Source organism: Chenopodium quinoa, unplaced genomic scaffold, assembly GCF_001683475.1.
Source record: "Chenopodium quinoa cultivar QQ74 unplaced genomic scaffold, ASM168347v1, whole genome shotgun sequence".
NCBI lineage: Eukaryota > Viridiplantae > Streptophyta > Magnoliopsida > Caryophyllales > Amaranthaceae > Chenopodium > Chenopodium quinoa.
Window position 1 is genome coordinate 6,233,833 of NW_018744633.1, and position 21,672 is coordinate 6,255,504.

At 35.2% G+C, this 21,672-nt stretch overlaps 2 protein-coding genes and 1 non-coding gene across 4 annotated transcripts; all 3 read left to right on the forward strand.

The window, feature by feature from the left end:
- The first annotated feature begins 2,129 nt into the window (after positions 1-2,129).
- Positions 2,130-9,936, forward strand: LOC110701318 (fatty acid amide hydrolase-like). Of its 2 annotated transcripts, XM_021878955.1 has the most exons (20): positions 2,130-2,405; positions 3,667-3,776; positions 3,956-4,016; positions 4,199-4,386; positions 4,726-4,855; positions 5,146-5,223; positions 5,330-5,477; positions 5,680-5,792; positions 5,882-5,957; positions 6,097-6,168; positions 6,253-6,304; positions 7,329-7,400; positions 7,520-7,600; positions 7,790-7,893; positions 7,981-8,076; positions 8,435-8,503; positions 8,707-8,771; positions 8,885-8,946; positions 9,056-9,151; positions 9,494-9,936. In XM_021878955.1, the coding sequence occupies exons 1-20, from the start codon at positions 2,306-2,308 to the stop codon at positions 9,554-9,556; spliced, it is 1,836 nt and encodes a 611-aa protein (XP_021734647.1). In that variant the 5' UTR covers positions 2,130-2,305; the 3' UTR covers positions 9,557-9,936. The 2 variants fall into 2 exon arrangements, with proteins under 2 accessions (XP_021734647.1, XP_021734648.1); XM_021878956.1 differs by lacking the exon at positions 2,130-2,405 and having other exon boundaries at positions 3,680-3,776; positions 3,948-4,016; positions 4,715-4,855.
- Positions 9,937-11,150: 1,214 nt separating this feature from the next.
- On the forward strand, positions 11,151-14,980 carry LOC110701319 (caltractin-like). The gene is made up of 7 exons (XM_021878957.1): positions 11,151-11,298; positions 12,848-12,962; positions 13,050-13,086; positions 13,162-13,189; positions 13,901-14,053; positions 14,139-14,241; positions 14,604-14,980. The coding sequence occupies exons 1-7, from the start codon at positions 11,296-11,298 to the stop codon at positions 14,666-14,668; spliced, it is 504 nt and encodes a 167-aa protein (XP_021734649.1). The 5' UTR covers positions 11,151-11,295; the 3' UTR covers positions 14,669-14,980.
- A 6,586-nt stretch (positions 14,981-21,566) lies between these two features.
- TRNAM-CAU lies at positions 21,567-21,651 on the forward strand. Its single transcript is given in 2 exon segments — positions 21,567-21,604; positions 21,616-21,651. It is a non-coding gene; the product is annotated as a tRNA-Met (tRNA).
- Positions 21,652-21,672: the final 21 nt, after the last annotated feature.

A 21,672-nucleotide genomic window follows, 5' to 3' on the forward strand; every position in this document is an offset into this window, starting at 1 on the left:
CCTTTTTTGAGCCATTAGGTTTAGGACTCCTTGTATTATTCTCTTGTTTCTTTCTCCATTATAGTGAAGAAGCTCTCGAATCCTCCACCCGTAGATGTAGGTCTATTTTGACTGAACCACGTAAATCCTTGTGTTCTTTGTTTATCTTCTTTATTGTTTTTCTCGTTCATATTTTTCATTGATTTGTTCCGCATTAATCAAACACAATTACACTCTTATTTCCCAACATACTCATTGCACTACTTTCGATTGGAAATACCAAATAATATTAAGGAAAAAAGATAAGAGTTGCATATAAGAAGCTAAAAATGGAAATAATTAACAACAAATAAACATGTATTACACAAATTTACTTGTGAATTGTCGATAAATTTCCAACTTAATTTAAAAAAAAAAAAAAAAAGTAGTATATTTATTAAATGCTTATATGCAGCCCTTAGGGTTGCATATAGCATTACCCTAATATTAATACGTCATTCTTATATATAATGTCTTATGGTAATTCTTGCGCCGTTTCACAAAAATTGTACTCCATAATATAATATTAGAATTAGGCTTCTAATAAAGGGATGGAAGGAGTGATATTTAGACGTATAGACTAAATACAAAGTACTCCATAGTATAATTATAATAGTACATAGTACATACTACACTATTATGTATTACGGAGTACTATTTTCAAAAAAGATGGCAACTTCTTCTACTTTGTATAACACTATAAAATAAATGATACTCCGTTGTAATCATAAATTAAGGACACGTTCTCTTCAACTTAATTTCAGTTCAAATCAGTTCCTAATTTCTTTCTCTTGTAAACAATTCAGTTCGGTTCAGCACATCAGAACAAACCTTAAATAACTTAGAATGAATATAACAAATTGTTAAAAGTCTTAAAACACAAGACTTACCAAATCTTAAATGCTCATCAATCGAAAAAAAGGAGTCAAACGTTACAGTTAAACGAAAAATGGAATAAGTATGACGTATGAGACTATTATTAACCCTCAAACATTTATGATTGATTTAAAGATGGAGGAAAAAAACTACTCTCTCAATTAATAATAGTCTCCAACTCTTCATCCCCAACCTTGACTTGAAATCAAGTTTTGAATTTTTTGGTCAAGAACTATCCGCTGAATAAGAATTTCTAGCAAATGCAGCCCATTTTTCATGTTTTCTCCAAATTTGTTATATTTCTCGTATTTATAAGGAAAAATTGATAAGAATCATATACATGATTTTTAAGTGATCTTCAAAAAATAAAATAATTTTTTGATTATTCCAAAATAATAACGGAATGCCACTTTGGGGGCATTTGCCTTTAATAAAATAACCTATTTATCAGGTTAAGTATGTATAACATGCTAAAAGTCTATAATTTTTGACAAGTTTTCCTATTTATTACTTTCAACCTTCATTTCTCATCTTCATTTCACAAAAAAAACATCCAAAACATCGAATATCAATTGCACAACCTATTGAAAACTTACATATGGATGATAATGCAATTTTGTAAAAGTAAGGATAAAATTCCAAAATTCCACTATTTTTCCCTCGAAATCCCATAAATAATTACTACCACTCTTCTTAAAATTACAAAAATACCTCTAAGACAGCGTCTCTTAGTGGATCACCTAAGCAATCCACACGAAATTAGGATATTAAAAATAAAAATAAAAAAACTTGATAAGGACCTATAAGTCGAGTAACTATTTTTTTTTTTGTAAAATATAGAAATCTAGAAATAAACAGAAAAGGTGATTTTGTAAACTTGATTTGATCTCACATCTTCATTCTTGATTACCACATAAAATTCGAACCAACTGAGACTCTGAGAGTGAGATATAGCTAAATTGGTAGACCTCCTTTCCCGACTAAAGAAAACTCGATTTTGAGATTGATTCTCATCACCCGGCCTTGTAGCTCTCTCCACGCCAAAAAAAACTCTATCCAATTCTAGATGGATGGAAATCATGGAATAGCTAATAGTCAAATACTAAGAATAGTCCACTCAACTCAAAAAAAAAACCCGCGAATCACCTTTCTCCTCAGTAACTATTTCTCCCCAAAATCTCAACCTTAAAACCTTTCCAACTTTCATGATGTACGAATATTACCCATTAAAGTATGATCATTTTCATCCTCATCAACTACAATATACTTTTCTCAAGTACAATTTTCCACCCTTTTTCTCTCTCCTCTACTTTTATATATTGAGAATGACTCCTGAGTTTGATGGGTATTGGGGAGCTATATCACATTCTTTGAATCCTCTGTTTTTTGTTGAACAATATTATCAAAAAAGATGGGATTTTTTAGGAGTGAAAGTGTGATTTATAAGCCTGTTGATGAGGTTGATCTTGGTCCTGAAAGTGATGAAGTTTATATTAGTCCCATTGTTAAAGGTTTGTTTAATTGTTCTTGTTTTGTTAATGCCCACCAGGTGTTTGATGATATGTTTGTTCTTTTATTTTTTTGATTATGTGACATTTATTGGTTGATATGATATTCTTTGGTTGATATCAATTTTGGGATTTAGTTGAATGGTATAGATGGAGTATTTGCATAATGCTAATTGGGTTTAGCCCCTAAACTTTAATTACTAGTAATTATTTATGTGATGTTAATTGTTTATAATAAGCATGAGTAAAAGAAAACTTGAGTGTCAATGAATATTATGGGAAAGTAAGCAAGATTATTTAGTATATGGTAAGGATAATTGTGAAAAAAATTAGCTATGGTAAAAAGATAATGACTTAGAATCCTTTGATTAATTAATCAAATTTAAGGATTAGGGTGATTATTCTATTTGTAAATGGAAGGGCATACTCGGATTGAGGGACAATGGAAATAAAAACTTAAAGTAAAGAGAATGAAGATGAAGTTAGTTTTGATAGAAGTAGAAGGCCGGGGTGATGCAGTTATGATGCAGGGAGGAAGGATGGAAGATATTACCCTTGTTTTGGGAGTAATACATTACTTTATTGAGATAGTAAGTATTACCTCCAGAATGAACATAATCCCGGATTTCTCCCTCACATGATCACTACATCAACTCATCTCCCTTAACCTTCATCCACCTTCAATCTCCTCAAAATTCTTCTATTTCCTCATCAATACATTATTCCCAATCCAAGCATGCTCAAAGAATGGTAAAAGCGATATGAGATTTAGGGTGTGAGGGTGTATCTTACTAGCCATTGATGAGGTTGATCTACGACGTGATAGTGATGATGTTTATACGTTAACCCTCGGTATCAAATGGCTCTTGTGGTTTCATAAATCCCTCCTGGTATATTGATTATGTTTTTGTTTGTTTCTTTTAATTGTTTTGCTTTTATAAAATGAATTCTAAAAAATGAGTAGTTGTAAAAAGGCTCGAATATGGTTTTGGTTTTGGTTGATCTTAATTAGGAGTATTTTTTGTCCGTGTCAACATCGATTTTATGTTTGTTTGGGCATTTTGGGCTGGGTTTATCAAGTTTGTCAGATTTTTTGTTCACAAAGTTTTGTGACAATGAAAGAGATAAATATAAGCATGTAACTGATTCCTGAATCTTGCATTCTGGGTTGAGAATTCATGAGAAGTAACATGTTGATAACAGTAAAGATTAAGCGGTCATTAATTGTAGTCATCACTAAATTTTCCTTACTTGTTGGGTTCAGCTCCACGTATGGCAGGAATTCTGGTCAAACTCTTTGTTTGGATTCTGGAGTGCAGGATAGTTGGAATGATGTTGCTGTATTTCCTCAAGAAAGACAATTTGATTCATAAGGTACTTAAAACTTTGGCCACTTCTTGTTTGATAATGCTATTATATACCAATAGGCATAGCAAAAAAGATGATAATAGCTGTAAAAAGCTTCTTAAAACAATATGTCTTCAAATACATTTATGTAGATGAGAAAAACCTTTAATGTGATAATTTGTTTCTTACTAATATAAGTTCTGCAGCTTGTTTCATATGCTGAGTTGGAAGAGTCACCTGTATATGTCCCATTACATCCTTCTGAAGGTATTACCCTGCTCAGGAACACTTCATTTATGTGTTACTATTAACTATAGAGCTCATTTGACCGTGCTCTGGAAATAATTCTACTTTCCTGCTTTCATATTTTTCAATCAATTCAGTAAATCAACTCCTTTAGATATGAATTTATATGCAGTATAAAAACATATTTGAGTAATCATCTGCAGATCCCCCAGAGCAAGAAGTGCAATGCATCAAATCTAACAGTAATCCATGTGAAAGAGTACAAGAGGTGCTAGAATGCCTGCCTTCTTCTTCAGGAAGTATTTCAAGTGGTACAAATCCTTGGTTTCGACGCTGGACAATAATGGACTACTCAGAAGCCTACAGATCTGGAGTGCTGACTCCGAGCATGGTATAACTTTGCTGTTAATATTTATGGAGTACTTATATGTCATTTCTTTAGCTGTAACCTTATATGTGTGAAATTTCATTGCATTTCTTCCTTATTTTAATTTTTTTTTTCTTTTTTATTTTTAAGTTTGGGAGGATTGGGAGGTGTACTTCCCCTTTCAATGTTAAAGTACCTTATTTTAATTCTTATCCTTTCTAGCTAGTTATAATATGTATTCATTCATGTGTATGCGTACCATCTTTTACTTTCGTCTACCAATCAGAAATGTGTCTGTTTTTGGATGTGTGTCACATTTCAAGGGAACAAGTGATTGAAGTGCTTCTTTTAGTTTGTTTGCAGGTGGCCGAGCGATTTATTAGAGCTGTCGGACAATCATCTAATACTAAATGCAATATGTCGTTTTTTATTAGTTGTGATGCCAAAAATATTTTGGAGCAAGCTGCTGAGTCTACTCTTCGTCATAATAAAGGTACTAGAGTTATGAGATAAAGTAGTTCTTTATTTTCACATATTCCCACAATACTAAAAATCATATTTCCTGTAATCCTTTGAGCAACTGTACTGATGACAATGAATGAACTGCTTGAGTGTGTATGTGCTACCGTTAGTTCAGTGTCCTCACATCAGTCCAGATCAATCAACGGATCTTTTGATTTTCCTTTAACCTGATCAGTAGCATTTTTTTCTTCCCGTTTTTGTAATATGAAGTATATAACTATGTGCCTCACTTGTTCTCCTCATGGTCAAAACGTCTTGCAGGAGAACCACTCTCTGTGCTGGATGGAGTGCCAATAGCCATCAAAGATGAAATAGACTGCAACCCTTATCCAACTACAGGTATGCTTATTTCCATAGTTTCTAAGTTCCTTTACTAAAACATAACGACATTCTTGTGATTATAGTTTGTGGAAAATACTCTACATTTTTTTGTTATCTCTTTTAGGAGGTACAAAATGGTTGCACAAGTTTAGATCCTGCGAAAATGATGCTTGTTGTGTTGAGCGTCTGAGATCATGTGGTGCGTTACTTGTTGGGAAAACCAACATGCATGAGCTTGGTGCTGGGACAAGTGGAATAAATCCCCACTACGGGTAGTTTGCCTTTCCTCATCTCATCTATAATCACATATATATTCTCTCTATATATATCCAAAGATCAAGGAAAACTGTGTAGGAAAAAAGGGGCTGTGTAGAATACTGTTAGTTTGATGCAGTTCTTCAGAGAAAACTTATTTTACAATAAATATTTTATAATCGAGTTTCTTTTTTTTTCCCTCTTCCTTGATTACTGTAGGGTAACTCGAAATCCTTACAACACCAGTCGGATAGCTGGTGGATCTTCTAGTGGCTCTGCTGCCGTTGTTTCTGCAGGATTATGTCCTGTTGCACTTGGTGTTGATGGCGGCGGTAAATATAATATCATATTGATGCATCACATTAAATGCTCTTGTACTTAAATTGACAAGTACTGAATACTTGGCAACATTTAAATGCAGGCTCAGTCCGTATGCCTGCAGCTCTCTGTGGCGTTGTTGGTTTCAAGCCAACTTTTGGACGTGTACCTCATACAGGGTGAGTACTATGTTCCTGAAATTCATCATCATCAGGGGAAAAAAAGGATTTATCTTTGTCATTCTTTTGCTGTATTATTTTGTTTTTTCTTGACAATATGAGGTCCAAAATGAGTCATTTATTCTTATTTTGTTTATAGCGTACTTCCTCTTAACTGGACAGTTGGGATGGTTGGAATTCTATCTGGTACAGTTGAAGATGCTTTAATAACGTAAGCATTCCTTTGCTACGTTCTCAAGTACTTAATCTCTTCATATGGGCTAATATCGCTAATAATCATGGGCTTTGATTTCAGTTATGCAGCTATTAGTGGTCAACTCCTCTCAGAGCAGCCTACATTTTTGGCGGTAATGTTGCTTTAACTCATAAGATAAGTATAAGTTACAAGAATACATTTCACACTTCAGTGTAATACACAATCCAGCATAAAGTTTTTTCGCCATGAAATTTTTGAAGAGGAAGAGAAATCAGTGAAGGACTAGAATTGCTTTGTAGGAGATTGTCAATATAAGAGTATGACAATCATGCTTCACCAAGAAAGGATAAACTTTTTAACCAAAAAAAAAGGGAAAAACTTAGCCACCATTAAATGGCTCCACCACTTCAAGCTCCAAGGGATGCTAAATATACAAGCCTGCTCCACAAAACTATTATTAAGAGTTTGTATAGCATTGTATTTTGGCATTCCTCTCCAACCATTAACCTAGATAATATCCATTAACACTAACTGCTACAGGGATTTTCTTTTTACCTTCTAAGCTGCACATGTAAGTGTGAACAAAAAACAAAAACAAAAAAAAAAAAAAAAAAAAGCAACCAACACACCCATTGCATCCCCACACATAGTTTATTTTGAATTTATGGTTGTATGTGAGAAGAATTTGATCAATAGTTTACCTAACCTAAGAATATAATATGTTTTCCTAATGACATAATAGCATTATGTTAGTTTTAGTGGAAGGCCCTCAAATAACACAAAATGGCTCAGTGGTTTTACTTCAGTATTAGTGTTTTCTGCTCCTTTTGCTCACTTTCTAGAAACGCAATCTGCAATGTATATTTTTCCTTTATCTAGGTTTGATCTTCTTCTTATAAGAATTGTCCCGTAAAATTTCTAATAGAAACTTAGAAAGAGGCTGATGCTAACCTTGTTTGACAGTGAAAGTTGCCTTTTATTCTAAGCTTATCAAGTCGATCTGTTGCTTGATAGAGAAAAGTTACCCCTCTAATCTTCATTTCTTTCTCTCAAATAACAATGTAAAATGCTGTATATTGGTATTGGTATTGCCATTTTTGTCCTTTGAGCACTTGTTGATGCACAATAGTATGGATTATATGTTGATTGTAGACGTGATGTTGTGATCTTACCAGCCTAAAGTGAAATTGCCTCTGCTGAGACCAAAGACATCAATTGGTGATATCAAAATGGCGAGATATGGAAAGGTTTGTAGTTCATCTGACCTTCTATGTGCTACACATCAAATAAATTTTTCTGTAGAATCCTTTCACAGTCAACCATTCTAATGATTCTTTAACTTCTTTGTTTAATTCTCCTGGCATAGTGGTTCGATGGCTGTCACTCTGATATCAAGCTTTGTTGCTCCCACGCTCTTGATAAACTTCGAAAATGTTATGGATGGGAGGTAATGGATTCATTCCCTGCCATTCTGTGAATGATATGCTATATATAACCTAGTGGTTACTTTTGTATGCTGGAGACCTTTATATAACAAAGACCCACCACGAATTCAAGAATTTTAGTAGGAAAGAATGGAATGGGTTGAAAATTTTCAATATGGTCCTGTTAAATTAAGTTTCCTTTATTTTCCTAGACTGTAGAGGTGACAATACCAGATATAGAAACAATGCGACTAGCACACTATACAACAATTGGTTCTGAGTGTACTGCTGCACTTGACCATCTTCGGCAGAAACTGTAAGTTATGCCATGCCAGCACCTTTTTTTTTGTCAAGTGTTCTTCAGATTAATATGCTTGGCTCACTAGCTCCTTTTGTAATGTAGTAGGAACTCCTCGGAAATTGGATGGGATGTACGAGTGGCACTTTCTATTTATGGTGCCTTCAATGGCATGGAGTATATTAAATCTCAAAAAATCAGGTGATTCTTGTGCATTTGGCTTAATGTCTATAAATGGTCTGAACAAATGTGGTGGGATTACCTGTTCACAGATGAAGAATAAATGTGTCTTGTACATGTTAAATTTACATTCTTCTGTACTCCTGCTCCTGCCAATGAAGTGATTTCTGAACACAAAGCACATGAACTATATCTACTAATTTTGTTTTGTTGTTGCAATCCAAATACTCCTCACTTGTGGTTTCCCTAATTCTATGCTTTAAATCTTTTTATGCTTGAACATATGCAGTAGGTTTCTTTTTCTTTGGGGGGAAGAGGTTGTGGGGGGAGGGGATTAGTGTCGACTCGGTGTAACTTATCTTCTGTCATTTGTCTGCAGGCACCGACAGATGCTTTTACATAACAAAATATTTTCAAAAGCAGATGTTATTGTTACTCCGACAACTGGGTATTGTTTTGCTATGCATCCTACTCTCTCATTAATGTTTTGGGCCTTGGTCACAGATGTGTCTAATGCCAAATTGAGTACCTTTTTCTATCTGTGATCATTAATGGTTTGCTACCTCATATGTCAAAACAATTTATTTCTTTTTTAGAAGTTAGTTTATATAGTACCATCAGCTACAGTAATGTGTCCCAATGTTATGCCAGTGTTACTGCTTACCTGATCAAGGATGATGCTTTAAAAACCGGTGAACTTGATTACATAAATGGAGGTACATATGTTAAAGCACTTCTGTATCTTCCAAGTGTTTGAAGCTTTAGATCCTCAGGCATACTTTGTAATGAACGTAAATAAGTCATCTTCAATATACTTTGTTTTTTCCAGCTGCACTGGTACGCTATCAAATAGCAGGAAATTTTCTTGGCCTTCCTGCAGTTACTGTACCGGTGAGTATAATTTTTATTTTGTTTTTTACCCTTTTACATTCACTGCTTGAAAGTGAAACTGTGGTCAATCCTTTCAGTCTTAGCTAACAATTTTCAATTACTGTTCTAGATTGGATATGATGCAGAAGGATTGCCTATTGGCCTGCAATTTATCGGAAAACCATGGGCTGAAGCAACATTAATTCACATAGCATCTGCAGTCCAGGTAAACCTTCCTGTTTCTAAGAAGCTTCTTTAACAAACTGTTATATTTTCTCGAAATGCTAGTGTCAATCAAATAGACATTCTCCCTTGTCATGAAGTAATCGTCACAGTGTCGTCTCTACCCTTTCATAAGAAAGTTATGACCATTATTTTACTGAAACACCTTTATAATCCTTACCATTTTCTCTCGACCTCTGCATTTAGATGGGGTTATGCTTGGAATTTATCATATGTATTTCAACTTGGGAATGTGACAACTTGCTGCTGTACTTGTTTAAATGATGAAAAATTGTATTAGCTTCCCGCTGTTTCTGATGTATACTAACTTTATTTGTTTCATCAGGTTTTGTGCATTTTAGACTACAAGAAGCCAGCAGTTTTCTATGATCTGTTCAAATCAATATGATCAGAACTGACCATTATGGAGAGCAATGTAAATTAGATTTGGTATATATTAAAGGGGTGTCTGAATGTCTGATCTCCAGATATACTGCCGCACGTCAGAGATGAAAAGACAAACTGTATCGCAAGGCTATACTCCGTATTTAATTACTGTTAAAATATGATTGAGCTTATTTGTTTAGTGATTATAGGTGAAACTGTAATATGTTCAATTTAATACAATCTGTTTGGCTTGCATTATTTATGTTATGCTTTGAACAATCTCCAGATCTACTGTGCCCAACATAATGAAAGTTGGAAGTCATGAATCATGATTTTATTTTGTAACACTCGACGGTTGATAAAAAATACAGCTACAATGATTTACAGTTACTCCGTAATAAATATATGAGTATGGTAGAACTTGAACCTAAAACATTACCCCGTAATATATTCACTTGTTTGTCATGTTCACGAGTATTTGTGCCTAAATGTCTCAAGGAGCCACAAGTATTTTAGATTTATAAGGTCTATATTGTGCTATTGACACATTGTTTATCTAGCAAATCACAATCATAATTTAAGGGGGTAATCCAACTCGGCTACTCCAAACATAGTAGATTGGAGTTGCAATGTTCAAAAGCAGTTTTATTGTAAGATAATCTTCTTTTTGCTTAAAGAAATTTTATTTTGCTTACAATATATAGCATATACTTTATATCTATCAACAACTAATTCATGTGAACTTACCCTTTTCCCCTATGATATTTTAAACTCGAGACAAAGGCACTATTGTACCTGAAGTCCTCTAAAATATAATCATGGTGCAATTGATAACATTAAAGAAACAAAGAGTATACAAAGTAGGAGTATGCAGAATTTGGCTTGATCTTCAATGACTCATAACAATCTCTACTTCAAGTAGTGGTTTTGTTTTGAACATAAAAAAAAACTCACTTTATAAAAATAAATTATAACTTAAATTATAGTTTTTACCTTGAATTGTACAAAAAAACAAGAGTGAATCTCATAATTGATTCTATATTGCAACATATACGAAGTATCACTTGAAAATATTTTATTGTCATGAAGAAAAATGTTAGAACATCGGTCAAATCATGTTCATGTTAGATGTGTGTTACTAGTTATGTTATCTAATTTGATAAAGATTTATTGATATATTTTGGTATTATGGAACAAATGGTCAGTTGATAGCTATATTGTAACTTGAACTTCTTATTCAATCCTTCCCCAACCCACCTATTCAAACATTTTTATTTTTTTGTGCTCAAATACGTAGTATTTCTTTTTTGTCAAACATCTTTTAACAAAAATCCTATTTATACGACTTACAAGTTATATCACATTTGAATAGTTTTTATTTGTATTTGTGTGATTGTGTCAACTTGTTTATATGAATTAATTTAAATTCAAGTCATTCTAAATTTAATTCTGACAAAATCATTCTTTTATCATGATTCAATATTTTAAACATCAAGAAACCTTTAAATTTATACTCCAAAATTCCCTCACCAAGTGAACAAAAAACTAGAATTTACATAGTTACTCGTACATTCTTACATGTCCAACCAAAAAAAAAAAAAAAAGTAAAAACTTTATAATTCCACAACTCCCTTCTTTCGAATTCATAATCTTTTGTCAAGAAAGTGAGAAACGTCAAGAAAAGACTGCTTACAAAGTTACAATCAATCTTTCTTCCATTCTACTCACTCTCTCACAAGATCTCTTAGCAATTTCATCACAATGGTGCGTCTCCTTTTTTTCCCCTTTTTATATGAATTAATCGTTGTTAAATTTCTTCCCTTTTTTTTTTTTTTCTTCTTCAATTTCCCTTTTTTGGCTTATTTTTATCATCATACCCTGTGTAATTAGTCTATTTGATGAGTAAGATTTCTATGAAATTCAAACCAACATGTTTTCATTTTAATTTAATAGTATAATTTAATTTAATTTCCCACAAATTTAGAATAAATAAAAATTGAGACTTTAGGGTCTGGGATTGAAGAAATCATGGTTCTTGAATTTAGTTTTTTGTTTGAGTATAATTAGGGATTTGGGATAAATACCCAGATGATTAAAGCATGATTAGCCACCAAATTGGAAGATAATTGAGCTCTTTTGATGTTAAATATACTGGGATTTTGATTTGGGGCTTTATTTGATGATGGATTGAGGAAATTTAGAATCTTTTTTATTGGGTAGAGGTTTGATCTCTGGATAAATCAATTGCAGGTTAGAATGAATAGTGTATGATGGAGTTTGAATAAGTTTTATGGAAATTGGGAGTTATTCTGTGCTATGAACTTATGTGTTTATAATATAGGCTTGTTAGTCCCAATATGAACAATAAATTGCCCCTAATGTTTCGAAATAGACTCCCACCTATGCACCAATTAATGGAGGGCCGAGCTGAAGAAGATATTTGTTCCATTATCCCGAAAGACAACAATGAACTTGATAAGTCACCATAATTTCTTCCATTTTTTCCAAAGCTGAAGGATTGTGAATTTTCGGGTCATTGGTGCGTTTTAGATCAATTGATTTTCTTAAGGGTATATCTTGAATTGAGCTCATTGAGATTTTACATGAAAGAATTATTGTTTTGGATCATGTGATGATTTGATGAAAATTAGAAGGCATAAAGATTCTCCATTTTTCATTGCTTGTTAATTCTGCTGTTTCTGACTTTGTTATCAGTTTTGCATCCAATATTCTCAGTTTATAGTAAAATGCAGATGGTACGATAGTGTTCTTACTTTGTAAGCATTTTGTACCAAAATACTTATTTTTGTTGCTAACTAAGAATGCTTATTTTATTTTATGGTATTAATAGAATTATTTTTGGTATTACATGTGTACCAACTAGGAACAACTTAGAACCAACTAAGTTTTACTTTAAACTGAGAAGTTCCCTCTATCAATGTTCCCTTTTTTGTATGAGGGAGGGCTCGGGTATTTGTAACCCTTAAGTGGATAGTTTTTGGTAGTTAATAAACTTCTATAGTATTCTGATGAGTTTCTATTCGGTATATGCTTTCTCCATGGTTGTATCGGTATTTATTCTGATTAGTTGTCAGTATGTAAGAATTGATACCTATGTTTGTCTGTCTTTATTATGAGAAACGGTTTGGGTAGGAATTGAGTTACTATGGTGTACTCCAAGTAGTGAAATAATTTGTCTGATGCTGATGCCATGATGTGGTTTTTTTTTTTTTTTTTTTTTTTTTTTGGGAATTTTTTGTTTTAGTGAAGTTTGTTGACTTTGATTTTCTGGATCTGGTAATCATATTATTAGTCAAGTGCTAGAACAGTGAGGAAAGACAAGCCACGTGGGCGTCATCATGGTCTCACTCAACAAAAGAGGCAAGAGATTAAGGAAGCTTTTGATCTGTTTGACACTGATGGCTCAGGTTTTGAACCTATCTAGTGTTTTTAAGTTTTGTATGGTAATGCATCTATTTCACTCTCACCTGATTTGTTCCATTTAAATTTTATAGGGAATATTGATGCTAAGGAGTTGAATGTTGCTATGAGGTATTGTTCTTTGTAAACCCAGAGGTATTAATTTTCTACTTTTCAATTACCTGATTTAAAACTGTGTGGTTGCAGGGCTCTGGGTTTTGAGATGACTGAAGAGGTATTAATCTGTAATTTTTGGTTATGCATTGATTATGATTGTATCATTTCTTCTGAATGCTTGCACTAAGATGATTTATGTTCTTTGCAATCTTCATTTTATCTCAATTACCCATGTGGACACATACACTCGAACAAGGTTATAGACTCCTTACCTAACACATCATTATTTACCTAGGCACCTTAATTATCTTGAACCACATATTCGTAGATATGAAATAATACAGGTGAGAGATAGTGAAGAGGAAGTTATGTGTCTATATACTCACAAATAAATTTGAAATGAGAATTCATTCAAGAATTAGCAAACAAGTCAACTTAGAATAGCGTTTATGAATTTACAACTGGAAACGAAGATAAAGTATTTTAACATGAGGCATATGGTTCATTAATGTCATGTTCCATGCTAATGTCTAATTTAAAGACAGCGTTCTCATGTATGATAATTTTGGCACTTGAAAATGTATCTTTTCTCTGTGCTTATTCAATGATACCATCAACAAACTACAGTATATCTGGCATCTCTCGTAGTTTCCACACATCCCCCCCCCCCCACCAGAAAATGACTTTTTATTGTCTTTTAAGGCATCCTTTTGTAGATATATGTTTACAAAACTTTCCTCTGGTTTGCAATCAAATATGGGAAGGGCAATTGGTTGTAGGGGTTAGGGTTTCTGTTATGAGCTGGGCTTGACCTTTTGTCTTATTTCAGCAAATCAATCAAATGATTGCGGATGTTGATAAGGATGGAAGTGGTGCCATCGATTTTGATGAATTTTGTCACATGATGACTGCTAAAATGGGAGAAAGAGACACTAAGGAAGAATTAATGAAAGCGTTCCGTATAATCGACCAAGACAACAATGTAAAGTTTAGCTATTCTTCATTTATTGTTATTTTTTCAGTCATAACTCATAAGGGAGATATTTAGACCATGGTTGGTGGTGTAGGGAAAGATTTCTCCTGAAGATATTCAACGTGTTGCAAAGGAATTGGGTGAAAACTTCACTGTGAAGGATATCCAAGATATGGTTGAAGAAGCAGACCGAGACCGTAAGCTTCCTCCTTTATACTTGATACTTCCCATCTCTATATGATTGAGCTCTTCAGAATCAGAAATTGTGTGTTAAAGTTCTTTAAATACCCGTAATGATGTGTAATTTAAAACTAAACTCTGCTGTTGAGCATCTTGTACTAGCCATCCTTTAGAAGGAAGTTAAAAGATCATCAATTCTATAGTCTTTACTTTGATCCAGGAAGTTAAAAATGCTCAATTTAGACAACTTAATATATTTATATATGTAGGTTAGCTAAAAACACACTGAGCTAAATTCAATGTGATTACTTTCCTTATTTCTGGTGTTAAAAAAAGAGTGCTTATTTTCTAACCATATAGTGGCCTCTGAATCATACAGGTGATGGCGAGGTCAATGTTGAGGAGTTTTTGAGAATGATGAAGAGAACGTCATTTGCATATTGAAATTGAACCTTGATTAGCACTGCACCGTGTTTTACTAGAAGCTGCCCCTACTGCTGTATTTGAAGTGTACATGTCGAATGCTAATGCTGAGCGTTGCATTTGCTTGGTCTGGCTATTTTCCTTTGAAGAGTGGGGGATTGCTAATGTGTGTTTTATGGGCTAATGCTGTTTTATCTTTTTCCATATAAATTATTTGTAGCGAAAACTGATGTGAATTTGATATTTCTGTAGAAGTAATGTTAATGCTGAAAATTGTGGCTTTTGTATCAAAATTTTCTCATTCCTACGACGGAGTCCTACCTTTATTGGTCATCGAGCAAACAAAGAACTAGATATTCATTTTGTCTAGAATTAGTTATCATAGACTCATAGTGTCCTAGTTAATTGTTATGAAGGATGTTACCTGAAATTTTTGTAATAAGGACACTCTAATTTTCTACAAGTAGTTTATATCACACTGTGAATATATGAAAAATCCTCGATTAGGCAAGTCTTTAGAAATTATCTCAATTCAATAATCTTTTATATAATTTAAGAGTCGTGTTTACAAAACTTCATCGCAACACTCTAAATCCCCAACTCTCAACTCTCTCTCTCTCTCTCTCTCTCTCTCTCTCTCGTATATTTAAGAAAACTAGGGTGTACCCGTGCAATGCACGGGATATATATTTATAGAATCATATTGCAAAAAAATCTAATAACAAAAGTTATATTCAAATACGGGGAGTTATTTTATTAGTTTTAAAGGGGTTATCTATTCAGTGTTATAGAGGTAACTGTGTTAGTGTTATAAGGGTTATTATGTCGGTGTTATTTGAGTTACTTCGTTATATATTTTGCAAATAGCTACACTGAAACATATTGTATATTTTTTTTAGATGATTATTAGATTAATAATAAGGTAGTTATTGAACATTTTTTAGAAATATCAGTCAATGTGTATACCCGTGTTAATGCACGGATTATATTATACGCGAAGGAAAACAACACAAAGTGAAATATTTATAATTATTGGAATTCCTTGAAAAAAAAAGATAAATTAATTAATTAATTAAATTAAATTAAAGAACCAAAATTATTTGGATGGGTAGAAAACATGATGTATACATTTTTTAGTCCAATTAGGAGTTACTCAGTCAATCAGAGGTTAATCGGTCGGGGGATATTCGATCAGTCAAGGGTTACTCAGCCAAGGACTCGAGGGTTACTCGGTCAAGAGTTACTTAGTCAAGGATTACTCGGTCGGGTAGGGATTATTCGGTCAGAAATTACTCCGATTGGGGGTACCTGGTTAGTGTTTAGTGGGTGTAAGTCAGTCACATGGTGTGGCCAACCAAATTGAAATCATGATATTTTGATTTTGATAATTATTGAATCATTAAAAAGGTGATTATATAGTGATTTAGAAAATTTAAAAGAGAAACAATTGTTATTTTTAAAGGACAATAGTGGATATTATGGTGGTTGTATTTTAATTTTTATTTTGTATTTTAAATGAACTACACATAATTTTAAGATTGATTTTCAAGTGTTAAGCGGAAAAGTTAGGAAAAAATGTGCATTAATAATATAGATTTCTTGTAATATTGGGGTTTCTTGAAACCAAATTATTAGTTGAGGTATAAGATACATATTTTTTTCTAAATATTGACTAAAATAAATAGTATATGTGTTATTATTAGGAAAAATAATAAAAAGAGTAAAGTGGAAGTTATTTGGAGATTTATTAGGAAACATAATAAAAAGAGTAATAGTGGAAGAGGTGGAAGTTAATTATTGTGAATCGCTAAACATCGCCCGCAAATTACCATATAAAGCCCACAAATATGACTTGGTGTGACCATTATGCCCATTTTCTAAAATTGAAATAATCTCGGTTTAAAAAATGTGGAGCCGTACTGGCTCGCCGGGGGAGATCGGAGGGCAGGCCGGAGATGCGGGGGACGCCGGAGGTACGTCGTCGTCGACGGAAAACGAGGTAAGTCACCGTTAAAATTCACGGTTTACCGTCGAAGTGGCTCTTCCGCCTAGGATGGACGCCCAAACCGTAGCCTGGACGTCCAAGCCAGACGCCAAAACCACCAGAGTGGCGTCCAGCCTAAACGCCCAAACCACCGGACTGACGTCCTGGCCAGGCGCCACTCTACTGGCTGAGGCGGCCCTGCCAGGCGCCAGTCCAGTGGATGTGGCAGCCCTGGCAGACGCCACCCTTATAAATTAATTTTTTTTTTCTTTTTTGATTTTGTTGTTGTTTTTTATTTATTTATTTATTTTTTTAAAAAAAAATCGAAAATGATTTTTTAAAAAAATTCGAAATGGGTTTTTTTTAAATTAATTTTGAAAATTCGAAATAGGTTTTTTTAAAATTAAGTTTGAAAATTCTAAATGGTATATTTTTAAATTTAGTTTGAAAATTCGAATTGGGTTTTTATAAAAATTAAGTTTGATTATACATAATTATGCTTTTTTTTGTGTTAATTCTGTGTAAATATAGAAATTAAATGTATTATCCGTTAAATGTATTTATTGTAATATATAATTGATGCAGGATTATGGTGGAGACGGAAATGATTACAGTGGGATATTTGGACATGATGGTCCATTCGAAGAAGCTCAACAGGCGATTGATTGGGCAAAACAGGTTGCAATTGCAGCTGGATTTTGCTTGGTAGTGGTAACTCATAAATCTCAACGGGATGGTAGAATGGATCGCATTTTAAGATGTGACCATTATCGCAAAAGAGAAGACAGAGATTTTCGTACAGCCACTCGGTTTGATACAAAGCGGAAAGGTTGTGGGTGTGAGTTTAGAGTAAAGGTTCGACAACTACGGAGTCGTGACGGTTGGGAAGTGATTGGTTACTCTAAATGGGGGTATCACAACCATGAGATGATAGTATATGAAGAGGGTCATCGACAGCTGAGCGGCTTAAGTCCTGCTGCGAAAGTAGTTGTGAAAGAAATGAGTGATGCTCAAGTCAAGCCTGCTAAAATATTAGCATCTGTGTTAGAGATATTTCCAGAAGACCATCCAAACCGAAGACACATCTACAACGTCAGACAGCAACTCAGGTTTGAACGGTCAGAGGGAAGGAACCCTATACAGCAGCTGCTACACCAGGCACAATCACGTGGTTACCTGTTCTGGTTTGATTCTGATGAACCTATCCGGTGGGGAGGTGGACCTTGCGGCCAAAATCATTATTTTGACGCGCCCCTAGATCTGTTTGCCGTTGCAAACATTTACAAATGCGCAGTCATGCATTTCGGCCTGGGAGTGCATAGTCAAGCTTATTATCCTTGTACCACGGTTCTCCCTTGGCGGTCGCGTGAGACTGTCACCACACCGGTCAGAGAGCTAGCTATTGCGTTTCTTGGGTCGTCATACAGACATTTCATCCGACTAGACATGTCATCCGATTTTCCAGTGCCACCGATTATACCTCGGTGGTACAACATTCGCACAGCGAGCGTAGTGGGTTGGGATGCGCTATATCATGACCGGATCCACGAATGGAACACCCTAGCTGCATTTTAGTTTTTCATGTTTACATTCTTCCTATGTAATCTTATTTGTACGTTGCTCTTTTAATGAGAACATTAATCTTTTATATTGTATTGCTTACTGCATTCTATATGTTGCATGGGTAAGTTGCGCGGATCCACGAACGGTTATATCAAAATTTAAAAACAGCAATGATAATATGTTTAAGTTGGAAGCTAAAAGAACAATCTAAAATGTTACAAACTTACAACATAATGTCCAATTTAATAAATTAAAACGATAATATTTAAAGTGCTCTATAAATAAAATCCAAGCTGGCGAAGACCGCCTTCATCGGGCATGCCGGGGGAGGAGGGACAACTTGGACAAATCCAAGCTGGCGAAGACAACGCTGGGGCATGTACGCCTCGACGATCTCACGATACTGAATGAGTCCCGTGTACAGGGTCCTGGGTACCCTAACACTAGGGTTCGGGCCGAAAGGCATCCAGTTCACCTGCACATAGTTTTAAAATTTAATAACATGAATATAATATGTGCAAATAATAAAATGTAGAAACAATTTATAAACGTTACCTCTAAGGGGGACAACCTGTCCAGCAATAACCGTATCGATCGGAGGCGGTCAACGGACTTCTTCTCCGAGCGCGGACTCCACGCACAAGCACGCGGCATCCCCTCATCAATAGGAACCGGGTCACGATGTGGTCGCAATGCAGGAAAGTACTCGTATATCCAGGTCTGCAATAGAGTCAGACACCCAGTGATACCTGCCGCGTCAGCCCGACTCGCAAATCCTAGTTGGCGATACAAATACGCCAACGTAGCCGATCCCCAGGAAAACTGGCCTACACTGTCGGGGTCACACGCCTCTACTATGTCGCGTGGCCTGAGCTTGTTTCCGCCGCTCTTATCCGGAAACAAGGTACATCCGAGGAGTAGAAAAACATAAGCACTCAGCTGTGCGTCGTGCGTCCTACGTGCACTGGGGTACAAACACCGCTGCAACACGGATGCGATCTTCACACCTCCGTGTTCCCAAACACCTAGCGCCTCGGTGTACATTGCAGCCCTGTCCACCGCCAACAACTCCGCCAGCAAATCTGCCTGATCCGCATCAGCCACAGCACAAAGTCGTTTACCCTCAACACGAATCCCCAGAATGGCCTCGACGTCATGTAACATGATCGTCATCTCACCGAACGGAAGGTGGAAAGAGTTTGTATCCGGCTGCCATCGCTCAATGAAAGCCGTGATCAGCGTACTGTCAATCTTATCGTGCATGGTGGCAGGAACGTGATTCACCCCAGTGCCCTCCAGTCGCTCGAACATCTCGCTCTCCGCCGGCCAAGCCTCAGCCCATGTACGCAAAAAGCTACAAGTCTTTTCCCGGGTATGACATTTCAACAACCCCGTAACTGAAGGCCTCTCCTGGTCCTCCCAAATACGGGCAACTATGTGTCCTAGAAAGCTAGGAATCACACTCCCGTCAACAGGCCCACCGGGCACCTCACTTCTAACAACCCAAGAATCATTACCGGCCCTCGACCGTTTCCTGCTTGCCCCAGATATAGTGGACGCAGATGATGTGCCAGATCTACTAACAAACCTACCACCCCTACCCTTACGCACCTCCACCATATGTGTCTCGTACATGTCATCAACCCTCTGACTGAATGGACCGTAATCATCATACGGTCCACTGCCATCGTCCACATCCTCATCCTCATCTGCGCCCTCCTCCTGCTCCTCCTCCTGGTCACCCTCCTCAGCATCATCATCGTCATCGTCATCCTCATCCCGACGGTGGATCCGTTCTCTACGAGCTGAGGCCGAAATACCACGGGATCTGACATGTCTATGCCCCGACCTCTCCACTGAATAGCTTCTACTAAGAAGCTCTACATTCTTCCCCGCACCATGACGACCCAGTGAATTCTACACAAAATTTTAAAATATATAAACATACAAAAATTTATACGAAAAATAGCTACCACTACCCAAATCAAATAAACTAAAAACATACTAACAAATTAACATAATAAAGAAATTAACAAAACACTTAAATAAAAATAATAGAATAAAAAATACACTTAGAAAGGAAATAAAACCAACACAGAAGAATATATATAAACATAAATAATTCATTCCCAATTAAAATAAATTAACTAACCAAAAACAATATCAATAATAAAATTTAAAATAAATTAACTAACTAAAAACAATATCAAAGTCACAAAAAAAATTTAAAAACAAATCAAAATAGAAAATAAAAATAAAAATGTACAAAAAAAACAAACAAATAATTGTAAACATTTATAAACATAGAAAAAATACAACAAAATTGAAAAAATTTATAAAAATAAACAACAAAATATAAAAACAATTCAAAAAGATATTACACAAAAAAAAAAAAAAAACAAATATAAAAAAAAAGAAAAAAAAAAGAAAAAAAAAGGGGGGGGCGCCTTGGCTGGACGCCCAGCCAGCGGTGGTGGCGCCAGCTGCAGACGCCGCCACCAGTGGGCTGGCGCCTGGGCTGGACGCCATAGCCACGGCTGCGGCGCCTTGAATAAACGCCACAACCGTGGCTATGGCGTCCAGCCCAGGCGCCAGCCTACTGGTGGCGGCGTCTGCAGCTGGCGCCACCACCGCTGGCTGGGCGTCCAGCCAGGGCGCCCCACCTCCGTCACGGCGGTTTTTCCTTTTTTTTTTTTTTTTTTTTTTTTACAAATTGTACCTTGCCTCCTTGGGACCTCCTTCCCTCCGCCGCCGCCGCCAATTCCTTGCCTTGCCGCCTCAACATTGCCGTTGTTTGAATTTTTTTTTTTTTTGTAGAGAGGTTGAAAGAAGATGAGCGATGAGAGTGTGAGTGATGAGAGTGTGAGTGTTTTTTTTTTAGGTCAAGGGCAATATTGTCAAACCAAGTGAATTTTGTGGGCTTTATGTAGTAATTTGTGGGCGATGTTTAACAAACCCCTAATTATTTGGAGGATAGTTAATTAAAAAAAAGTGCATGAGAATTGAGAATTGAGGTTTTAGAGAAACCTCATTAACTTACTCTTAAATTATATATTAGATAACTTCCACATCCCAAATTATTCTTAAAAAAAAAAAAAAAAAACTTTCCTTTTAAAAAAAAACCTATAACTTTCATTTATGTAACTTCCGCTTATACTAATTTTTTTCGTAACGACATACTATATCCCATACGTTAGCATGGATACATTAAAAAAAAAAGTAAAAAGGGGTGGTGATTTGTGAATTGCTGTTTTATTAGCAAGATATAGAAAGTGGTTTTTTTTTTTTTTTTTTTTTTTTTTTGAGGTGTTTGTTATTTGTGGTAATTTGTAAATAAAATCATATAGTTTAGTAACAAAGATTAAAACAAATGGGGTGGTGGCGCAGTTGGCTAGCGCGTAGGTCTCATAGCTTCTGAGTAATCCTGAGGTCGAGAGTTCGAGCCTCTCTCACCCCAATTTTTGGTATTTATTTTTTG

Excerpts from the sequence above, each read along its gene's own strand:
- LOC110701318 (XM_021878955.1), top strand. The coding sequence starts at position 2,306 with ATGGGATTTTTTAGGAGTGAAAGTGTGATTTATAAGCCTGTTGATGAG. Across the intron at positions 3,777-3,955 it reads AAGACAATTTGATTCATAAG|CTTGTTTCATATGCTGAGTT; the intron begins GTACTTAAAACT and ends TAAGTTCTGCAG. Across the intron at positions 4,387-4,725 it reads GAGTGCTGACTCCGAGCATG|GTGGCCGAGCGATTTATTAG; the intron begins GTATAACTTTGC and ends GTTTGTTTGCAG.
- LOC110701319 (XM_021878957.1), top strand. Across the intron at positions 13,087-13,161 it reads GAGTTGAATGTTGCTATGAG|GGCTCTGGGTTTTGAGATGA; the intron begins GTATTGTTCTTT and ends GTGTGGTTGCAG. Across the intron at positions 13,190-13,900 it reads GTTTTGAGATGACTGAAGAG|CAAATCAATCAAATGATTGC; the intron begins GTATTAATCTGT and ends GTCTTATTTCAG.